At 52.1% G+C, this 19,852-nt stretch overlaps 1 protein-coding gene across 2 annotated transcripts in view; it reads left to right on the top strand.

Annotated features, from left to right (window-relative positions):
* The first annotated feature begins 12,947 nt into the window (after positions 1-12,947).
* CBS (cystathionine beta-synthase) overlaps positions 12,948-19,852 on the top strand; it is a 30,620-nt gene continuing 23,715 nt past the window's right edge. For both annotated transcript variants that reach the window (XM_079922789.1, XM_079922788.1), the window contains exons 1-2: positions 12,948-13,045; positions 16,681-16,888. In XM_079922789.1, the coding sequence (XP_079778915.1) occupies positions 16,689-16,888 (200 nt within the window). In that variant the 5' untranslated portion in view covers positions 12,948-13,045; positions 16,681-16,688. The remainder of the gene's footprint in view (positions 13,046-16,680; positions 16,889-19,852) is intronic.

The following is a 19,852-nucleotide window of genomic DNA, read 5'->3' as shown; positions in this document are numbered from 1 at the left end:
TTTTTAAACATACTCAAAAGTAGAGAAATTGTGGTGAAGCCCCAGATACTTAAACCTTGTGTACATAAGATGTTTGCATCCCTGAAACGTAAGGACTTTTCCATGCTGCCACCTCAGGAAAGCACAGCCCGGAATAAGCTTGGCTCCATCAGCCATGGTGCCTTGCCTTTCCTTTCGTATCTCCTAGGGTTGGGGTGTAGCAGCACGTCCATCAGGGTGCTGTGACGTGTGTGTGTGTGTTTGCACACACGCTTGTGCACCAGCCAAAAGTGAGCAAGGTGGAATAAATGGCTTGTTGGCACTTGGCATTTTCGGCTGGCATTTCAGGGCAAGAATAGGCAAAGCTCTACACTTGAGAAAAGGATGCTCAACTGGAAGAGGCGCTTCAGAAGACCAGGTGCTCCGAGAACTCTTGGGTCCAGCCGAGCAACTTGGGAAGAGGGCTGAGGTCTGTCTAGGGGCGCGGGGATTAGGTTCTCAGAGGGCTTTGGAAGTGGCAACAGGAACTAGCCCTGGAGGCCTAATTCCTGTCCCTGTCAATCCAGACACAGGCAGCATGGAACAAAGCAGGAAGAGAAGGCACCTTGTTGGGTCAGGCTTTTTATTCCAGTTGATCTGCATAACCTTTTGAGAGATAGGAGGGGACAGCTCTAGAAATCAGGTAAATTGAGCACGTTGTCCCAGTGCAAGTAACAGCAGATACGGTGAGCTAGTCCATCAACAAAAATAAAGGATGTATTGGCTGTGTTGACCCGAAACACACAGACTGCCAGTTATTTCTCCAGCAAAGATGGGCTTTTTCAGGATAAGCAGAGAATCCAACTGGGGTCTGTAGCCGTGAGGAGCCGTGTGCAGTCCCCGCAGTGCTCCAGCTCTAGTTCTCTGCCTGCCCCACCCCGTAGGGGTTTGCATCTCCTCAGCTTCTCCAGGCTTCACGTTCCAGAGCAAGGACGCCTTCCCCCAGGACACCCAGCACCTGGCGTCTAATTGACCCAAATTGTTACTGCGTATAGCTTCCAAATTCTTCATATGAAATGAGTACGGTACTGATAAAATCTCCAAGAAATGGGACACACACACACAAAACTACAGGGGAGTCTCAGTTCTGAATATGGATGCAAAAGTCCTAAATACGGGCAAACAGAATCTAGCAGCATATTAAATATGCCACAGTTAAGTGGGATTTATTCTAGGAGTTAAGGATGAATGAAAACAAATATTTAATTTGTTCTATTTAAGTTTTCTTAGGAGAGTCCCAATCACATCTGTGTCGTATCTCTTAGCCGGCTCCATAATTGTCATCTTTTTAATGAGCTGCGAGATGCCTACCGCACAGTACTTAGAGAACTGTTACGAGGCGAGCCCCCAGTAGGTCCTGCCCAGTCAAGGAGTAGCTGCACCGGCCAACGCCCAGACCAGCCTCCCAGCCACAAAGTACCTCCCTCCTCGAGAAAACGACCATCTCAACACGTGTGGCCATCGACCATCTCAACACGTGTGGCCATCGACCATCTCAACACGTGTGGCCATCGACCATCTCAACACGTGTGGCCATCGACCATCTCAACACGTGTGGCCATCGACCATCTCAACACGTGTGGCCATCGTCTTGTTTCGATTTGGTTTTATTATCTTAAACACTGTACATAGATGGACCTAGAGATTATCATACAAAGTGAAGTAAGACAGAGAAAGACAAATATCACAGGATATCACTTATATGTGAGATCTAAGAAACCAATACAAATGAACTTATTTACAAAACAGACTCACAGACATAGAAAACAAACTGTGGTTACCAAAGAGGAAAAGGATGGGGGGTGGATACATTGGGAGTTTGAGATTAACAGATACAAAATATATAAAATAGATAATCAGTCAGACTTCCTGGTGGCACAGTGGGGAAGAATCCTCCTGCCAATGCAGGGGACACGGGTTCGAGCCCTGGTCCAGGAAGATCCCACATGCCGCAGAGCAGCGAAGTCTGTGCGCCACAACTGCTGAGCCTGCGCCCTAGAGCCCGCGAGCCACAACTGCTGAGCCCTCGTGCCACAACTACTGAAGCCTGCATACCTAGAGCCCATGCTCCGAAACAAGATAAGCCACTGCAATGAGAAGCCCACACACCACAATGAAGAGTAGCCCCCGCTCGCTGCAACTAGAGAAAGCCTGCATGCATCAATGAAAACCCAACGCAGCCAAAAATAAAATTAATTAATTTTTTAAAATCAAAAAAATAAAATAGATAACCAACAAAGACTTACTGTATAGCACAGGGAACTGTATTCGATATAATAACCTATGATGGAAAAGAATCTGAAAAAGAATAAACATTGCAAATCAACTATACTTCAATAAAAACAAAACTAAAAATCTAGGGGGTGGAAGGATTTGGGAGATTGGGATGGACACATATACAATATTGATTCTATGTATAAAATAGATAACTAATGAGAACCTACTGTAGAGCACAGGGAACTCTACCCAGTGCTCTGTGGTGACCTAAATGAGAAGGAAATCCAAAACAGAGGGGATATATATATGCGTAGAGCTGATTCCATTTACTGTACATTAGAAACTAACACAATATTGTAAAGCAACTGTACTCCAATAATAATTAAAAAATCTACATAGGCTTCACCAAACATTACGGTTTTGCCTGTTTTTGAATTTTATATAAATGGAATCATTGCGTATCGCCTTGCCTTGCTTTGACTCAGCTTGTCTGCAACGTTCAGTATGTTTTTGGACGCCGCTGACTTGAAATTGCAGCTCGAGGCATATGAATCGAGTAGTTAATACCTGTTACTGGCACAGCTGGCCAGCTGGAGGAACAGAAGGAGGAAGAGGAGGGGGGGCCGGTGGGGACGCGTCCCCTGAGGAAGGAGTGAGCTTGGACGTGCCTGGATCAGGAAAGACCGGCATTAGGCTGTGCTGTGGAAGCACGGGGCCCTCATCCCCCGTCACCCCACGTGTCGGCCGAGGGCCAGCTGCTCTGACTCCCAGCACCGTCATCTTCCCTGGGGCGGCTGGTGGGGCAGCCCCACCTGGATGGAGCGTGGCCAGCCCGCGGGTGCAGAAAGGGAGGAAAACCCCTTGCCGGTTCTTCAACTCTGATCAGAGAGACACGTGAACTTCCTTCCACACTTCGTGGGTCAAAGCAAGTCACAAGGCCACTCAGCACTGCAGTGGGAGGGGCGCCAGAGGGAGGGGTCCTGGGATGCTGGGTGGACAGCAGCGTCCTCCAAAGTGCATTCAAGGCACAGCACACGGGAAAGAGCGTCAGGGCGACATTGTACAGGGCCTCGTGAGTTTGGGAAGGACCTGGAGCTCGTTCTGAGTGGTGGGAAGGATTTGAGCACGAGGATGATGCATTCTGATTCGTGTTTCTGAAGTAGTGTCTCACCGCAGGGTGCTGGAAGGGGACCAGAGTGGAAGCTACTGCTGTGGTCCAGGCAGGCGGGGAGGGCAGCTTGGACTGTGGCAGGTGTTGGGGGCCGTTGAGTCTGGGACAGACGGTCTCTGTCCCCTTTGCCTTCTAGCTCTTCCAGTGGCTGCAGTGGCAGGTTGGCAGGTCCCTGGCTTCACCTGGCACGTCCACAATGGACGGATGAGGTTGGTGCCTTTTCGTGCCATTGGCCATTTGCGTGTCCCTGTGAAGGCCCTGCTCAAGTCTCTGCCCATTTTAAAATCAAGTCGTTTGTCTTTTTCCTGTGTATTTCTAGGAGTTCTTTACACAGTCTGAGTCCTTTGTTGAAGGTTGCGAATATCTATCCCGGTCTAGGGCTTCCTTTTCCCTCTCAGTGGTGGGATGAACGCATGTCTTCCCATGTAACTAGTCCAGTTCAGCAATATGTCTTCTGTGGACGGTGCTTTCTGGGTCCTGTTTAACACACTTTTGCTGCCGAGTTCCTGCTGATACTCTGCCTCGCCATAAGCCTATCGTCTTAGCGTGCACACTTAGGGTACACGCAGGATTGCTCTCTGATCGTTTTGTGTGTATGGTGTAGGGGCGCTTGTCATTCTACAGGGTTAGCCCATCGTTCCAGCAACTTTTATTGTGGAAAGAGCCACAGCCTTCCCTGCAGAGCTGAGGGGGCCTCTGTTGAATCAGGTGACCACACGTGTAGATGGGTCCGTTTCCAGCTTCTCCAGTCCCGGGTACCTCCTTGTGCCTCACGTATAGTCAGAATGAAGGAGAGCCCATAGGACCTGCTGGCGGTCAGATGTGGTCAGAGAGAAGGTTCCACGTCGCCTCCACGGGCTTTAACCTCAGCAGATTTTTTTTTCTTTATCAATTTCATTACTGATAAAGCTGATCGGAGAACATGAATGTAGGTTTTAAGGCCCGTAGAACTCGTACTGCCACCTCCATCCATGGTTTGACCTTGGGACAGCCCACCTGAGGGACAGCCTGTGTCCGCAGGACAGGCACAGTCTCCAGGATACTGCCAATGCCAACCTGGGGAGGGGACAGGAGAGTTGGTCCCCAGGGTTCGCACCTTTTAAACGGATCAGTGTCTTGCAGTCGGGAGAGAACGGACGAGTCAAGGGCCTCCGCCGAGCAGACCACCACTCTCCTCTCCTGGGAAGGAGGGGGCATGGGAGGGGAGGGGAGGAGGCAGCACTGTGATGGGTGCTGGTTCCTTGTGGAAACACAGTACTGAGCTAAAGGGGCGTCACTTCCCACCCCAGGATTCCTCAGAGCTCTCTCCCAGCTCCCTGGGAGGAGGCAGGTGGGGTCCAGAGTGGGCTGGGGAGGACTCACCCCTCAAGGCTGCCCTCCGTCACGCACAGGCCATGTCCCCAGTACCCCTACCCCTCCTGTTCCACGGATGGGCGGTTGGCTTCATCCCAAGAAAGTTTGGAACAGGTGAGAACCGTGCAGTAATCAACTCAAGGGCCGCCCTGAGGTCAAGGCTGAAACTTCACTCCCGAAGCATCTGTCTCCCCTGAGCCTCGGTCCCACTGTCCAGAGAGGCTTCCCAGCACCTGTGCAGGAGACCGAATGAGAACAAAGCCAGCAATCTGAAACTTCGGGAATTGAGAAAGTGTAACCCTCCTCCCACATCAAATCCCTAAGAGAGGGTAGTCCAAAGCCGCAATCACCTTCCCCCATAAAGTTCAAAGACATTGAAGCTCAAGGTCTCTTCCTCCTATGGCATCTTATGTAATGGAAGCTTCTCAACCAAACAGTCCTGAGGCCACCAGGTGGCTGCCTTCCCTTGCACCTGTTCCAGGAAGCAGGACGGGCCTGAAAACACAGCCCGGCAAGTCCACGTGGCCCGTCAGGAGAGCTCCCTGCCCGTGATGTAAGAGCTGCACCCGTCCCTGGCGGCGGGTTCCTGGTGGCCGGATGACTCACGTGGATGGCACCGTATGGGTCTCGGGGGGACCTACCATGCCCCCCCCCCCGCTTGGGACTTACTGTTAGAGTGAGCTCAGGAGCTCTCACCTCCGAAACGGGGCCCCCATCTCAGGACAGACTGTGGCCTTTTGCTCAGAAGATGCCAGGTTCATCCAGGTGAACTTGGCTCACTCCCAGCTGGAGCTTCCTTGGCGTGCGTGTTCAAACCTTACACAGCAGAGCCTTAAACTCAGACAATCCCCACCTGCATCTGGTGAACAAACATTCAGGCACCTGCTTCAAATCCCAGGTCTTTTTATTTCTTTTTTAACAAGTTGAATCAAATGAAATTGCCATTTTTTTTGTAGGTTAAAAATGGTCAGACATCAGCAGTTTCATGTGGGCCAACCTGATATGTCCCAGGGTTGGGTTGATTGCCATTGCAAGACGGGTAAGAAAAGCAGAGATGCAGGCGTCCGACTGCCTGGGTCGAATCCTGGTTCTGCTCCCCTTTAGCTGCAGACCTTGGGCAAGTCACCCAACCTCTCCTCCTAGGGTAGTTATGAAGATTCCATTAGTTAAAGTTAGGTAAAGTTCCTCGAACAGTGAGTGGCACGTACATAGTAAGTGCCCAAGCAGGGCTAGTTGTTGTTATTAGTGGTAACACTATTCGTAGCTGAAGGTAGGACATGGTGGTACGGAGAAGGACAAGCAGAGGAATAACCAGGAACCCTAATAGGCTTGTTGTACAAGGTGAGAACTTGACAGGTGGTATAAGAAGTTACTGAGTACAGGCCTATATGGAAAAGAATCTAAAAAAGAGTGGACATATGATTCACTTTGCTGTACATCTGAAACACAACAATGTAAATCAACTATACTCCAATAAAATTTTTTTTAAATAAATATAAATAAATAAAATTTTTCAAAAAGCAGTTACTAAGTACAAAACAGACTCTGAAATTGACAAAACATTGTTGGGAAAACTAGAGTAGCGCTAAATAAATAAATAAATAGACCTCCCATGTTCATTCATGGGCTAGAAAGTTTATTCCCCAAGTCAAAAAGAATCAAATACTTAGGAACAAATTTAATCAAGGAAGTGCCAGATTTGTACACTGAAAATGACAAAAAAATTGCAAAGAAATGAAAGAAAAACTAAATAAGTGGAAAGTTATCCTTTGTTCACAGATTGGAAGGTTTAATGTTGTTAAGATGGCAGTACTCCCCCAAAACAATCTCCAGATTCAGTTCAGTCCCTCTCACAATCCTAACAGCCTCTTTGTGCAAATGGAAAAGCTGGTCCTAAAATTTTATGGAACTGCAAGGAAATCCAAATAGCCAAGGCAATCTTGAAAAAGAAGAATGAAGTTGGAAGACTTGCACTTCCTGATTTCAAAAGTTAGTACAAAGTTACAGTAATGAAAATGGTGTGGTACTGGCATAAGGATTGATGTATAGATCAACAAAATATTTAGAATTGAGGGTCCATAAGTAAACCCTAACATCTATGGTCAATTGCTTTTGACAAGTGTCAAGACCAGTCAATGGGGAAAGAATTATCTTAAACAAAGAGATAATCCCTGCGCCACCAGGGAAGCCCAAGCATTTATTTATTTATTTATTTATTTATTTTTTGCGGTACGCGGGCCTCTCAGTGCTGTGGCCTCTCCCGTTGCGGAGCACAGGCTCTGGACACGCAGGCTCCGGACGCGCAGGCTCAGCGGCCATGGCTCACGGGCCCAGCCGCTCCGCGTCATGTGGGATCCTCCCGGACCGGGGCACAAACCCGTGTCCCCTGCATCGGCAGGCGGACTCTCAACCACTGCGCCACCAGGGAAGCCCCAAGCATTTATTTTTATTGTTAAAATAGATATGGCCTAAAGTTCATAAATCAAGAAAAAGAAATACTGGATATTGTCTACATTATGGCGATGAATACCATTTTAAAAATGGCCAGGGCTTCCCTGGTGGCGCAGTGGTTAAGAATCCGCCTACCAATGCAGGGGACTTGGGTTTGTGCCCTGGTCCAGGAAGATCCCACATGCCATGGAGCAACTAAGCCTGTGCGCCTGTGCTCTAGAGCCCGCGAGCTACAACAGCTGAGCCCGTGTGCCACAACTGCTGAAGCCCACGCACCTAGAGCCCGTGCTCCGCAAGAGAAGCCACCGCAATGAGAAGCCTGCGCGCTGCAACGAAGAGTAGGCCCCGCTCGCCACAACTGGAGAAAGCCCACACGCAGCAACGAAGACCCAACGCAGCCAAAAATAAATAAATAAATAAAATGAAATGAAAATGGCCAAATAAATTGTCTCTGGGACCTGGAACTGGGGGTGGAAAGAGACTCCAGTTTTATTGGCGTATAGTTGATTTACATTGTTGTGTCATGCTTCTACCATTAGCTCTTCTCCTGCGTTTGCTCTGTCACCCTGTGGATGAGAACCATTTCCTCCTGCTGCCCTGTAACTGGAGGGGCCAGCCAGCCATCTGCCACCCAGACTCACCTCCGCAGGAGAGTTCACACGTCCCTCATCTGCCTCAATGTCCTGCCTCTTCCTGAGCTGCAAGCCCTTTTGCTGGCCCCTAGGGCCCTTGGGTGCAGGGACAGCAAACTCCTCCACAACAGACGTTTATTTTTTCACAGTTCTGGAAGTCCAAGATCAGGTGGTTGCAGGATTGGTTTCTCTCTCCTTGGTTTGCAGATGACCGCTTTCTCCCCGTGTCCTCATGTGGTCTCCCCTCTGTGAGTGCACCCCTGGTGTCTCTTCCTCGTCTTATAAGGACACCAGTCAGATTGGGTTCCAGCCTGCTATGGACTGAATATTTGTGCCCCCGTCCCCCAACCAGAAAAACCCCAATGTGACAGTATTTGGAGGTGGGGCCTTTGGGAGGTGATGAGGTCATGAAGGTGGAGCCCTCGTGATGGGGTTAGTGCCCTTATAAGAAGAGACACAAGTGAGCTTGTCCCCTGCTCCTTCCCCCAACGTCTACAAGCCAGGAAGAGAGCCCTCACCAGGCTGATCTTGCGCTTCTAGTCTCCAGAACTATGAGAAATAAATGTTTGTTGTTTAAGCCGAGCCCCTACTCTTGTTAAAGAAAATTATTCTGACACTTGTAAAAAGGGTAAAGAAGACGTTATTTGAGACTGTTGCAATAGGAGAGAGAGATGGGGCTCAACTCCAAGTACAAGGAGGAAGCCGGGGATTTGTTGCCAAGGAGCGGAGTGAGGGCTCAGTGGATGGAAGACTACTAGGAGACATCAAGGCAAGGAGATTCCTTTTTTTTTTTTTTCTTAATTTATTTTTGGCTGCGTTGGGTCTTCGTTGCTGCACACGGGCTTTCTCTAGTTGTAGCTAGCGGGGGCTACTCTTCATTGCATGTGCGGGCTTCTTATTGCAGTGGCTTCTCTTGTTGCGGAGCATGGGCTCTAGGCACACGGCTTCAGTAGTTGCAGCACGCAGGCTCAGTAGTTGTGGCACACGGGCTTAGTTGCTTCACGGCATGTGGGATCTTCCAGGACCAGGGATCGAACCTGTGTCCCCTGCACTGGCAGGCGGATTCTTAACCACTGCGCCACCAGGGAAGCCCTAAGGCGGGGAGATTCTTGATAGACAGACCTTGTAGAGTTCTTGCTAAAGGCAGGCCAGGGACTTCTACATCAAAAGAGGGGGGACCTTGATCGAATGTCAAGGGTGATCAGATATGGGGTGGGGCAGTCTCTCTAAACTGACTTAGCAGGATTCCTGCTAAAAGTGGCCTAGGCAGGCCCAAGACAAGGTGTTGGGGGGATGCTAGTGGAGAAGAGGGCTCAGAGGAGCCTGACCAAGGTTTGGTCAAGGAGTCTTAGTTACCCTAAAGGCCTCTTTTTCACTTAATCACCTCTTCAAAGACTTTATGCACAAATATAGTTACATTCTTAGGTGTGTGTTGGGGGGCGGCACTTGACATATGAACTTGGGGAGGTCACAGTTCAGCCCATAACAAGGACACATTGTGCAAGCAGATAGGGTAGGGGGTCCCTGGAGAAAGAGAACCAGGCATGGCCTTCTCAACACAAGAGAAGCCATTTTTGGCCTAAGCCACTTTGTTTTTTTCTGTTTGTTTGTTTTTGCTTTTGTTTTAAAATTGTATTGTATTTATTTATTTTTTGGCTGCATTGGGTCTTCATTGCTGTGCATGGGCTTTCTCTAGTTGTGGCGAGCGGGGGCTACTCTTCATTGCGGTGAGCAGGCTTCTCATTGTGGTGGCTTCTCTTGTTGCTGAGTGCAGGCTCTAGGTGCTCAGGCTTCAGTAGTTGCGGCACACGGGCTCGGTAGTTGCAGCGCGCAGGCTGTAGGGCACACGGACTTCAGTAGTTGTGGCGTACAGGCTCAGTAGTTGTGGCTCGCAGGCTCTAGAGTGCAGGCTCAGTAGTTGTGACGCACAGGCTTAGTTGCTCCATGGCACGTGGAACCTTCCCGGACCAGGAATCGAACCCGTGTCTCCTGCATTAGCAGGCAGATTCTCAACCACTGTGCCACCCAAGAAGTCCCCTAAGCCACTTTGTGATCTAAGCTTGGCCACAGTGCTTGCCCTTAAACTGGTCTCAGTAATTAATGATCTTTGGGGAAGTGAGGGAATGCAGGAACACAGGAAAATCAGTAAGGAAACAATAGTTCAGACGCTGACTTAGCACCACTGCTGTGGTCTCCATCCAGAGTGCATCCCCTGGGTGGAATCAGACCAAACCAAGGACATTCTACAAAATCCCTGGCTTGTACACTTCAAAAATGTCAGTGTCCTGGGGATTCCCTGGCCGTCCAGTAGTTAGGACTCCACGCTTTCACTGTTCAATCCCTGGTCAGGGAACTAAGATCCCACAAGCCACACAGCACAGCCAAAATAAAAAAGGGAGGGAGGAAGGAAGGAAGAAAAAATGTCACTGTCTTAACACAAAGAATAGCTAAAGAGACTGAGCCACTGAATGTGGCATGTGGTCAGGGACTGGCTATGCAGGACACTGTGGGAATGATTGGCCAACTGAGGAAGGTCTGTTGGTTAGATCATAGTTTTGTATCAACGTTAACTTTTTGTTTTTTAAAGTCTTTAATTTTTTCAAAGCAGTTTTAGCTTAACTTCTTGATTTTGACAGTTGAAATATGATTATAGGAAACAATTCTTTGTTTCTGGGAAATACACACTGAAGTAGTTGGGGGTAAAGGGACATTGTATCTCCAACTTACTCTCAACTATTCAGAAAAAACAGATAGATAGATGGTAGATAAATTGATGACAAAGACTTAGATACATACTTTATATGTAAGAATCTAAGAGAGGGAGACACAGAGAGAGAAGTGTAAAGCAAACATAATAAAAATTTAACATTTGGAAAATCTGGATGAAGGGCACCTGGAAATTCTTTATAGTATTTTACTATATACTATACCACTATAGTATGTACTATACTATAGTGTGTGTGTATATATATATATATATATATATATATATATATATATAGTATATATATATACTATATACTATACCACTTTTCTGACATTCTAAAATTACGTTAAAAATTTTTTTTAAATTTTTATGCTTGCCCTTTAAAACAACACAAGTTCATTGTCTCTCACAGCTCTGGAGGCCAGAAGTCCAAAATCACGGCGCCGCAGGGCCGTGCTCCCTCTGAGGCTCTGGCGGGGGTCATTCCTGCCTCTCCAGCTCCTGTTGCTTGCGTGTTCTTGTCTTGTGCCTGGATGACTTCAGTCTCTGCCTCTGTCTTCACATGGCCATCTCCCCTCTGTGGGTCTGTGTCCAAATTTCCCTCTTGTAAGGACACCAGTCGTACTGGATTTAGAGCTCCCCTCTTTATTCACTATGGCCTCATCTTAAGTTGATTATATCCTCAAAGACCCTATTTCCAAGTAAGATCACACTCAAAGATTCAGGGGTTAGTAAAAGTTTAACATCTGGGAATCTTTGAGTATCTGGGAATTCTTATACTATTCCCGCCACTTTTGTGGCAGTCTGAAATTATGCCAAGATAACATAATTCGGAGCGTAATTTAAAACTCCCCACTGGAAACCCTCCCAAGCGCCCCAGGTCTTTGAGGCTAAAGTCCAGATCGTGGCCTGGACTCCACCTCCCCTCCCACCTCTGACCGCACCTGCTTCTGCTCTGGCCACAGTGACCTTCCCTGCTTCCCCGGACACCCTGCTTTCTTCCTGCCCCAGGCCTTTGCACTGGCTAACTTCAGCCGGGGACATCCTTCTCCAGGACAAGATGTGGTGCCTAAGCTCTCTGCTCTAGGGTCACCTGTCCACAGAGACTTCTGACCACCTGATCTGGGACTCTGCCGCTCCTGTCTTTCTCCATTCCCCGCTGTATCATTCTTTATTATCAGTGTCATTAGTGGAAGTTTTTTTATGAAGTGAGGTCTGTTGAGCCCCCTCCCCTAGAACAGCAACCCCACAGGCACAGAGGCCATTTGTCTCAGCCTGCTCTGTTTCCCATGCAGCGCTGGGAGCAATGCGGGCACGTGGCCAGCGCACTAAACAGTTGGGTGCTGGGCCAAGTAACTCCATCCTGTGTGTCTGCCCAAGCCTGGCGGCTCCACCTTTCACTTAGTCACTACGGTGCAGGAGAAACTCAAGGGTCAGGGATTCTCCATTCAGCTCGGAACCTCAAGAGGCAGGCAGGCTCTTTAAAAGTCGAGAGAGCACCCAGTCTGGAATATTGTTATTAGCGGTCGCCTTCCCAGCGATCAGGGCCATCCTGGCCGTCAGCCTTTGGCGCCTTAGGCGCCCGTGAGAGCCTGCCGGCAGCCCGGCTCCCAGCGGCTTTGTGGCTTCTGGCCATGTCCACGTGCGCTCAGCTTCCCTCCCGGGCTGGGCAGACAGAGGGGCTCGGCCGGCGAAGCACTGTGTATGCTGGGCCCTTGGACCGTGAGGGGCAGGAAATAAGTCGGGACAAACCCGCCGTGGTGGATCCGAAGCCCAGGTGCAGAGCGCCTACTGTCTGCGCGCTGGGTCCGCCCGCAGCTTTCAGCCCCCTGGGGTCCCGCGACCAGACAGAACCGTGTCCGGTGGTGGCGGGACCGGGCCAGCGTGAGGGGACCTAGCAGTTGGGATGCGTGCTGAGGCTCATCCTCAGGGCCTTCCAAGTCCTTCTTCTCTCCAGACCGCACGTTTTTAACTCATCAATCAATATTTATTTATTACACTCCCGCAGAGCAAGGATTTACCCAAGTAAAACAGAATCGGGACATTGGGTACAGTGTTCGCACACCCCTGGATGCGGGGTTCGGGTTGGGGTCCCGGGGCGGGAGGTGGGGAGAGGGTAGGGGTAGGCGGAGCGTGCTGGGGTCCCGGGAGTGAGGGGAGAAGAGGGGACAGAGGCCAACGGCCCACGGCTGCGTCAAAAGAGAGTAGGTGATGGGGGTGGGGTCTTGACCCAAGGTGCGGCAGTGGGGGAGGGGAGGGGGCGTGGCGGGTGGGCGTGGCGAGAGGCGGGTACGAGAGAGGTGGTGGCCGCGCGATCCGCAACTCGGGATTGGCCGGAAGCCGGCCCCCGCCCCTTCCTCTCGGCCAATCGCCTTCCTTCCACTCTGGCCGCCCGGTCCCCGGGGTGCCACCCAGCCCCGGGGTCGCGCTTTCCGGGTCACCGCTCGCCGCTCCCGGACGCGCCCAGCCCGCCGCTTTTTCCCGGTCTCGGTCCAGGTGAGCACTTGCCGGACCGTGACTCGCCCCACCCCTAGGCGGAGGGATCTGGCCGGGGTCTGGGACGGGGTCCCCGCCTCGGCAACCGCTGGGCCGGTGTTGCATCATCTACATCTGCCAGCCGCGGAGCTGGCCACGCGACCCCCGCGTCCAGGACCCTCCCCTTATCGCGAGTCCAGACTGTCTTGAAGCTGGGGGTTCCGCGCCCACGTGGCCCAGGGCCTTCACTCCAACTCCTGCGGCTGCGGAGGGGACGGCAGGGGGCGCGAGCCGGGGGGCGTCGAGCTGAGACTTTCGGAAGATGCGCTCTAATGGTGGCATCATTGATTTTTCGCTGCATTTTGGATGGGAAATGGTTGTCTCGAAAATTGCTCTTTTCTGCCAATTCTGTGGAGGGGGCGGGGGGGGGCGGGGTGTAAAATATTGATGTAGTTGCGTAGGCTGCGCGGGAGGTGCTGCCCGCGGTGGGAGGGAGCGCAGGGCAAACAGGGCCCTGCCTCCAGCACGTACTAAGGGGATGGGGGAGGGTGAGACCCTGAGACCCCCACTTCGAGCCCTAGGCTAGGCGGATGGCTGAGCTGGAGAATGGGGAGTGGTAGTGGGGAAGGAGCGGGAGCGCAAAACTTAGCCTCCCAAGAGTTACCTGGGGGTGTTTATCCCAAACGGTATCCCCAAAGGCCAGGTGACCGGGCGGTCTCCAGATCCTCTGTAGCGTCTCAATTACCCGCCTGAAAAGTCTCCCTTTGAAACGGGAGTTTACTACCTTCCGCACCCTTGGCCCTAACTGGCCCCCTTTGGCCGACTGGTGCGCGCGTGCAGGGCGCTGGGGGGCGCGGGGGGCGTGACCCCAGGAGGGTCTTGGGGTTTGGAGTGCGGCAGGAGCCAACAGGACCGCGCCAGGGGAGCCCGCCTTCCCAGCACGCACGTGCGTCGGCGCGCAGGGCGCTGTGCCCGCGGGGAGCTGTGCCCGCTGGGAGCTGAGACGGGCTGCACTGGACTGAATCCGCGGGTTCGAACCCGGGTCGCCCAGCGAGGGTCCCGCCGAGTGCCTGTGGGTTCCACGGAGGCTCTGTCGGTCTCGATTTGAGTTCCAGCAGCCCCTTACCTTTCGGGAGGTCGCTACAGGCGAGGCACGTCGCCACATAGGAGGCGCAGGGCTGCCTGCGTCTGCGTGGCAGGTCTGCGGGGTGTTCTGGCCAGGGGGCTGCCGGCCTGTCGGCCTCTGATGGGGAGAGAGGTATACGACAGGGGCGCTTCTGCACGACGGAAGAACCACCTACCCGTGGGCGCACCGCGGAGCGAAGGCAGTGTTCCGCTTACCTCGGGGGCTTTTTGAAAGGTGGAAGAAGGACGCGGGGACGTCCCTCCGTGGTTTCACGAGGGGAACTGAACGCCTGAAAAAGTACTTGCTGATCCAAAGACTTGAAGGAACCTCTGCTCTAGGCACGTTTGGGGGCAGATCGGCTGGGAGGCTGGTTTCTCCCGGAAAGCCGTGCGCCGCGGGCCTCGTGGATTTGAAACGGATGTGATTGCCAAGAGTGGGGGTCTCCGCTTCCCCGGCGCGCAGGCTCCGGCCTGGGCATCTGGGGCGACCTGCTGGGCGCTGGTCTGCACCTGGCCCTGCGCTGGGAGACAGGGAACCAGCTGGGGCGGCCTCTGCCCTTGCTGATGGTGGCGGTACCTAGATGGGGCCGCTCCCGAGGAGAAATCCAGCGGGTCCACGAGCCTCCATGTGCACCTCCAAGTGAGGGGCCCTTTGCACCTTCAGCCCAGTTCCGCCTGGGCCACCGAAGCTTTTCACAGCAAACTGCGTGCCGAAATGTCCTGGGGAGCAGAGGGGCAAGGCTGGGGGCTGGAGGAGTGGTGAGGGCTGCACTCAGAGGTCACCCCGAGCCACATCCCCTACCTTGAGCTCCTCGCAGGGGCCTTCCAGACCCACAGGGCTCCAGAGACTTGGGGTGGGGGGAGCTTTAGGTTTACAGAAAAGTTGAGGAGAGAGCAGAGTTCTCACGTACCTCCCCCCTCACACTCACGGTTCCCCCTATTATTACCATCTTACGATTTTTACAATGAATGAACATGATGGTTAACTAAAGTCCCTACTTATTCAGATTTCCTTAGTTTCCCCTAATACCCTTTTCTGTTCTGGGATTCCATCCAAGACACCTCATTCCATTTCGTTTTCACTGCTCCTTACGGAGCTGGAGCCGTGGTGAGTGTTCGGTCATCAGCCTGGTGAGTGATGGCTCCGCGCCGCCGTGGACCGGTCCTCTGTTCAGTGTGGGAAATCACAGGGCGGCAGCCGAGCGGCTGAGCTCAGTCCTGGTTTCTGAAGATGAGAGGTGGGCGTTTGCTCATAGTCACCAGAAGGAGCTGGGCAGGGCTGCAGCCTCTTTGAGTGTGCCCATTCCCTTTCCTTTCTTTTTTTTTTTTTTTGTCATCTATTTTAAGGTTCCATGAGATTTTTAATTGATAAAATACATGTAATATACTGTTTAACTATTCATAAGTGTCTGAATTCAGTAGCAATACACACATTCACGATGTTGTGCACTATTATCTGTACCCCAAACTTTTTCATCATAACTCTGTACCCATTAAACAGTGACTCCCCTCCCCCTGCCCCTGGGAATCTGTTCCACTTCATGTCTCTCTGATTTGCCTATTCTAGGTACCTCACATAGGTAGAGTCATGCAATATTCTTCTGGCTTATTTGACTTCGCAGAATGTTTCATTCCTTCTTTTTTAGGGTAAAAATATATTTATTAACATCTTCATCTTCCTCTTGTTATTTCCGTCATATAAATGTAGTCTTTTAAAATATATATATTTATTTATTTGTCTGCTCCGGGTCTTAGTTGCAGCATGCGGGATCTTCACTGTGGAATGCGGGATCTAGTTCCCTGACCAGGTATCGAACCTGGGCCCCCTGCATTGGGAGCGCGGAGTCTTAACCCCTGGACCACCAGGGGAGCCCCTAAATGTAGTCTTTCTCAAACAACTTTATTGAGTTCTCTTTGATATATAGAAGTCATATATATATTTAAGGTGTACAACGTGATGTTTTGATTTATGTATACATTACAAAAAGACAGCACAATCAAGCTATCAAGATGAATAACACGCATCACCTCTACATAGTTGCTGTGTGTGTGTGTCTGTGTGTGTGTGCATGCGCTCACATGTTGAGAAGATTTTAAAACTTCATTGTTTTTTCATGGCCAAATACTCTTCCACTGTGTGGGGAAACCACATTCTGTTTATACATTCATCCGCTGACAGACACTTGGTTTGTTTCCAGGTTTTTGCTATTGTGAATAGTGCCGTTATGAATGCGGTGGGCACATACTGTATGTTTCCATTTTTTTTGGCTATATGCGTAGGGGTGGAATTGCCGGGTCACACGGTAGTTGTATGCTTAACCCTTTGAGAAGCTGTCCAGCTGTTGTCCACAGCAGCTGGTGCCTGCGTAGTTATGCCTTTTCCTGCCGAGCTACTTGAGTGAATGGAGCTCCACGCCCAGTGGGGGCCGGGCGCGCAGGATTCCCAGGACAGGCAACAGAGAAGCAGGCCCTTCTGCAGGTGTTTGGAAACTGCCCGAACTGATGGCATCTCTTCCCCTTGCCTTTGACAGATCCCACCATGCCTTCTGAGACACCCCAAGCAGAAGAGAGGTCTGCAGGGTGCCCCCACCTCTCAGGGGCACACCTGGGGAAAGAAAGCCTGGAAAAGGAGCCTCCGGGAGACAAGGAGGTCCTGTGGATCCGTCCCGATGCCCCGAGCAGGTGCTCCTGGCAGCTGGGCAGGCCTGCCACCAGCTCTCCACATCGCCACACTGCTCTGTGAGTCCCTTTATGATCATAAGATGGGGGAAGAGTTTGCTACCTGAAGCCAGGTAGCCACAGGGACCTGGGGTGTGAACCACCACCCCACCACCCCCGTCCCTTGCAGTCGCTCTGGATGGATGGTGAGCTGGGGTGGGAGGTATTTTATAGCTGAGTCCCCCAAGGCTCAGAGAGGCCAAGGCTCGTTTGTGCTGTAGCGCAGCACCTAGTTCAGTGCCTCCCAAGAGCAGATGCTCAATAAATAAAGGGATGTGCCCAGGTCCCACACTCTGAGTGACAGGTAGGGGGGAGGTTTCTGATCCAGATCCGTCCGGTTGCACACTCTTGTAATTAGGATCATGCCTGCCCTTCTCTGCTCACCTCCAGGCTGTGAGATATTTTTCTGTAGTGGGGTCTTTGTGGTTGGACTGAGACTGTTGGATGAATAAACTGCGACTTTGAGCCCTCTCTTGGGTATTCGTGTGTCTGCAATGATCTCATTATGAATAACTGCAGTGGAAAATGCAGTTCATTTAGTCACAGCACCTACTATATGTGTGCCCTGTTCTAGGTGCACAATCAGATCAATCAGTGGGAAAGGAAAAAAAAACAAAAAAGGCAAAAATCCCTGAGCCATCATGAAACTCGAACTGAGTTCACTAACTCTTAGGATTATCTTTATTTCCTTAGTGTTCTCTCCCAGAAATACAACAAAGGAGTCAGAAGAACATGCCTTTTGGATGTTTGGTTCTTATCCTTCACACACTGCTGTACCAACGTTTATGATTATTGATTTTCGATTCAGAACTGGGGAGGGGGAGGGGGAGGGGGAGGGGTGTTCTCCTCACTGGGGCCAATGGACCGAAGTAACATTTACAAACCCAGAAGCTCCCAGCGTTAAACATACCTCGATTCTGGGAGCTCAGGAGGCCAAGTTGGCCGCCGGCCATAGGGCATGAGCCCCTGCTTCCAGAACAAAGCAGGGGGTGAAATGGCTCCGTGAGCTTCTCACTGGGCCTGGGGTGGCTGGGACACCATCCTATCCAGGCTGCAACCTAGCATCACACCTGCACTTCACGTGGTGGCCTGACCCTCCTAAAACGCCCTGGCGGGGTTGCTGTCCCATCCTGAAACTGCTTGTCCCAGTTCAGGTTATGAGGAGCTGGGCCCGGGCCTGAGGTTCTGGGGCTCACCCGCTGTCAGGACGCTGGACCCGGGTCCCTGGACGAGGCAGCCTAGGCGATCCCGGTGGTGAGAGCACAGGGGTGATGAGACGGGTGGCCTGGGGAGACCTCAGAGCCGGTACCTGGATGGGCAGGAGGTGCCAGCCCTGTGGGTATCTGGGGAAGGGGTTCCAGACGGTTCCCAGGTAGGGTGGGCTTAGAACGGGGAACAGAATGGGAGCAGCGCGGGGGGGGGGGCGGCTGCGGAGGGGAAGCAGAGCCAGGCGCCCTGCCAGGCGAGGGGGTTTCAGGTTATTCCAGGGGGCTGTAGGGCTCTGCTCCCAGAAGCCTGCTGGGCTGTCTCAGGGAAAGCAGCTGAGATAAGGTGTTAAATTCCCTCCCCAGGCCCGGCCGATCACCTCAGGCAAGCTTCCCAGGTGACTTTCTGCGCCCCCCCCACCCTCCCCCACCCCCCGGTGCTGAGTCAGGAGCCCTGAGTTCTCCGCAGGGGCGGGCTGGGCCTCCCCGTTCTCAGGCCGCTACAACCTCTGCTGGGGGTGGATGACTCAGCCGCCCTCCAGTCCCTCCCAGGTGTTTACCCCTCCTGCCCTGGCTTTAACTAGTTAATAAGTCAACCCCGAGGTCGCCCCTAGAGCCTGGTATCCCTCCAAGTCTGGGGTCAGGAGCCCTTTGCCCCCGCCCCGGCTCTCCCCTCACCCCAACTTCCGCACCTCTCTTGGCCAAGCCTGCCTCTGGGGGGGCTCGGGGCGTCCGTGCCACCTTGGAGGGTGCAGCTGGGCTCTGGCCAGGCCGTGTTGCTGCCCGTGTGGGCCCCGGGGCGGAAGGCGGCATTCCCGGGGAGCGGGGAGGAATCTACATGGTTAACGGGTCCCTGCAGTGGGGACCGCGGCTCACGCAAGCGTGAGAGCCGTGGGGATGGCACCTGAGAAATCCAGGGTGTAGGAAGCCATTGAGTTTCTTGGAACTCACGTCAGTTTTGCATATTCCGGGATGAATAGTCGGTCCCTGAGGATGAGGATGGAGGCAACATCGTGGGGGCCACTCAGGAAACGCAGGTATCACAGCGTGCACAGCTGAGCAGCAGCTGAGCTGTCCCACACCTTCCTGTCACCTGTCACCGGCTGCTCAGCTGGAAGAACCACTGGGGAGGGGGGGGCAGTCACTCCAATGTGAAGGGGGACAGTTGGTCCATGAGAAGCGAATCCCGTTCTGGGCCTGGAGGCCCACCTGGGAATTCGCCTGACCTTAGCCCCAAGGACAAGAGATGACCCGCCAGAGGCCTTTGTTCTTTGGTCTGAGTATCAGGCTTCCTGCCACCTGTGCCAGACACTCTGAGTGATGCCAGGTGCCTGGGTGGGCTCTTTGCAGTCACTGTCACTGTCACTGCCCGGTGGCCAGACCGTCTGAGGGGGTCTCTGTCCAGGGGTCCCCACCAGTTTTTTCATCGAAGAAAAGGAAGGGAGGTATCCCAGGAGGCAGGTGCTGAGAGAGGAGATGAATTGAAAACCAAAAACCTAAAAAGATCGGGACTTCCCTGATGGTCCAGTGGCTATGACTCCGCCTTCCAATGCAGGGGGCGCGGGTTTGATCCCATATGCCAAAAAAAAAAAAAACCTAAAAAGGTGGACCAGGACGTGATGTTTTGAAATCAGTGTTTGTTTGTTTTAACTTTTTTATTTGGAAATAACACTCAAATGAAGTTGCAAAAATCATACAGAGAGGTCGTGGGGACGTTCGCCCAGCTGCCCACTGATACCATCTGTTACCACAGTGCGTTTTCAAACCCCGGAAACGTTGG

The sequence above is a fragment of the Stenella coeruleoalba genome, assembly GCF_951394435.1.
Source record: "Stenella coeruleoalba genome assembly, chromosome: 5".
In the NCBI taxonomy this organism is placed as follows: domain Eukaryota; kingdom Metazoa; phylum Chordata; class Mammalia; order Artiodactyla; family Delphinidae; genus Stenella; species Stenella coeruleoalba.
The sequence above is the reverse complement of the archived record's forward strand: the minus strand, read 5'-3'. Positions and strand labels throughout refer to the sequence as shown.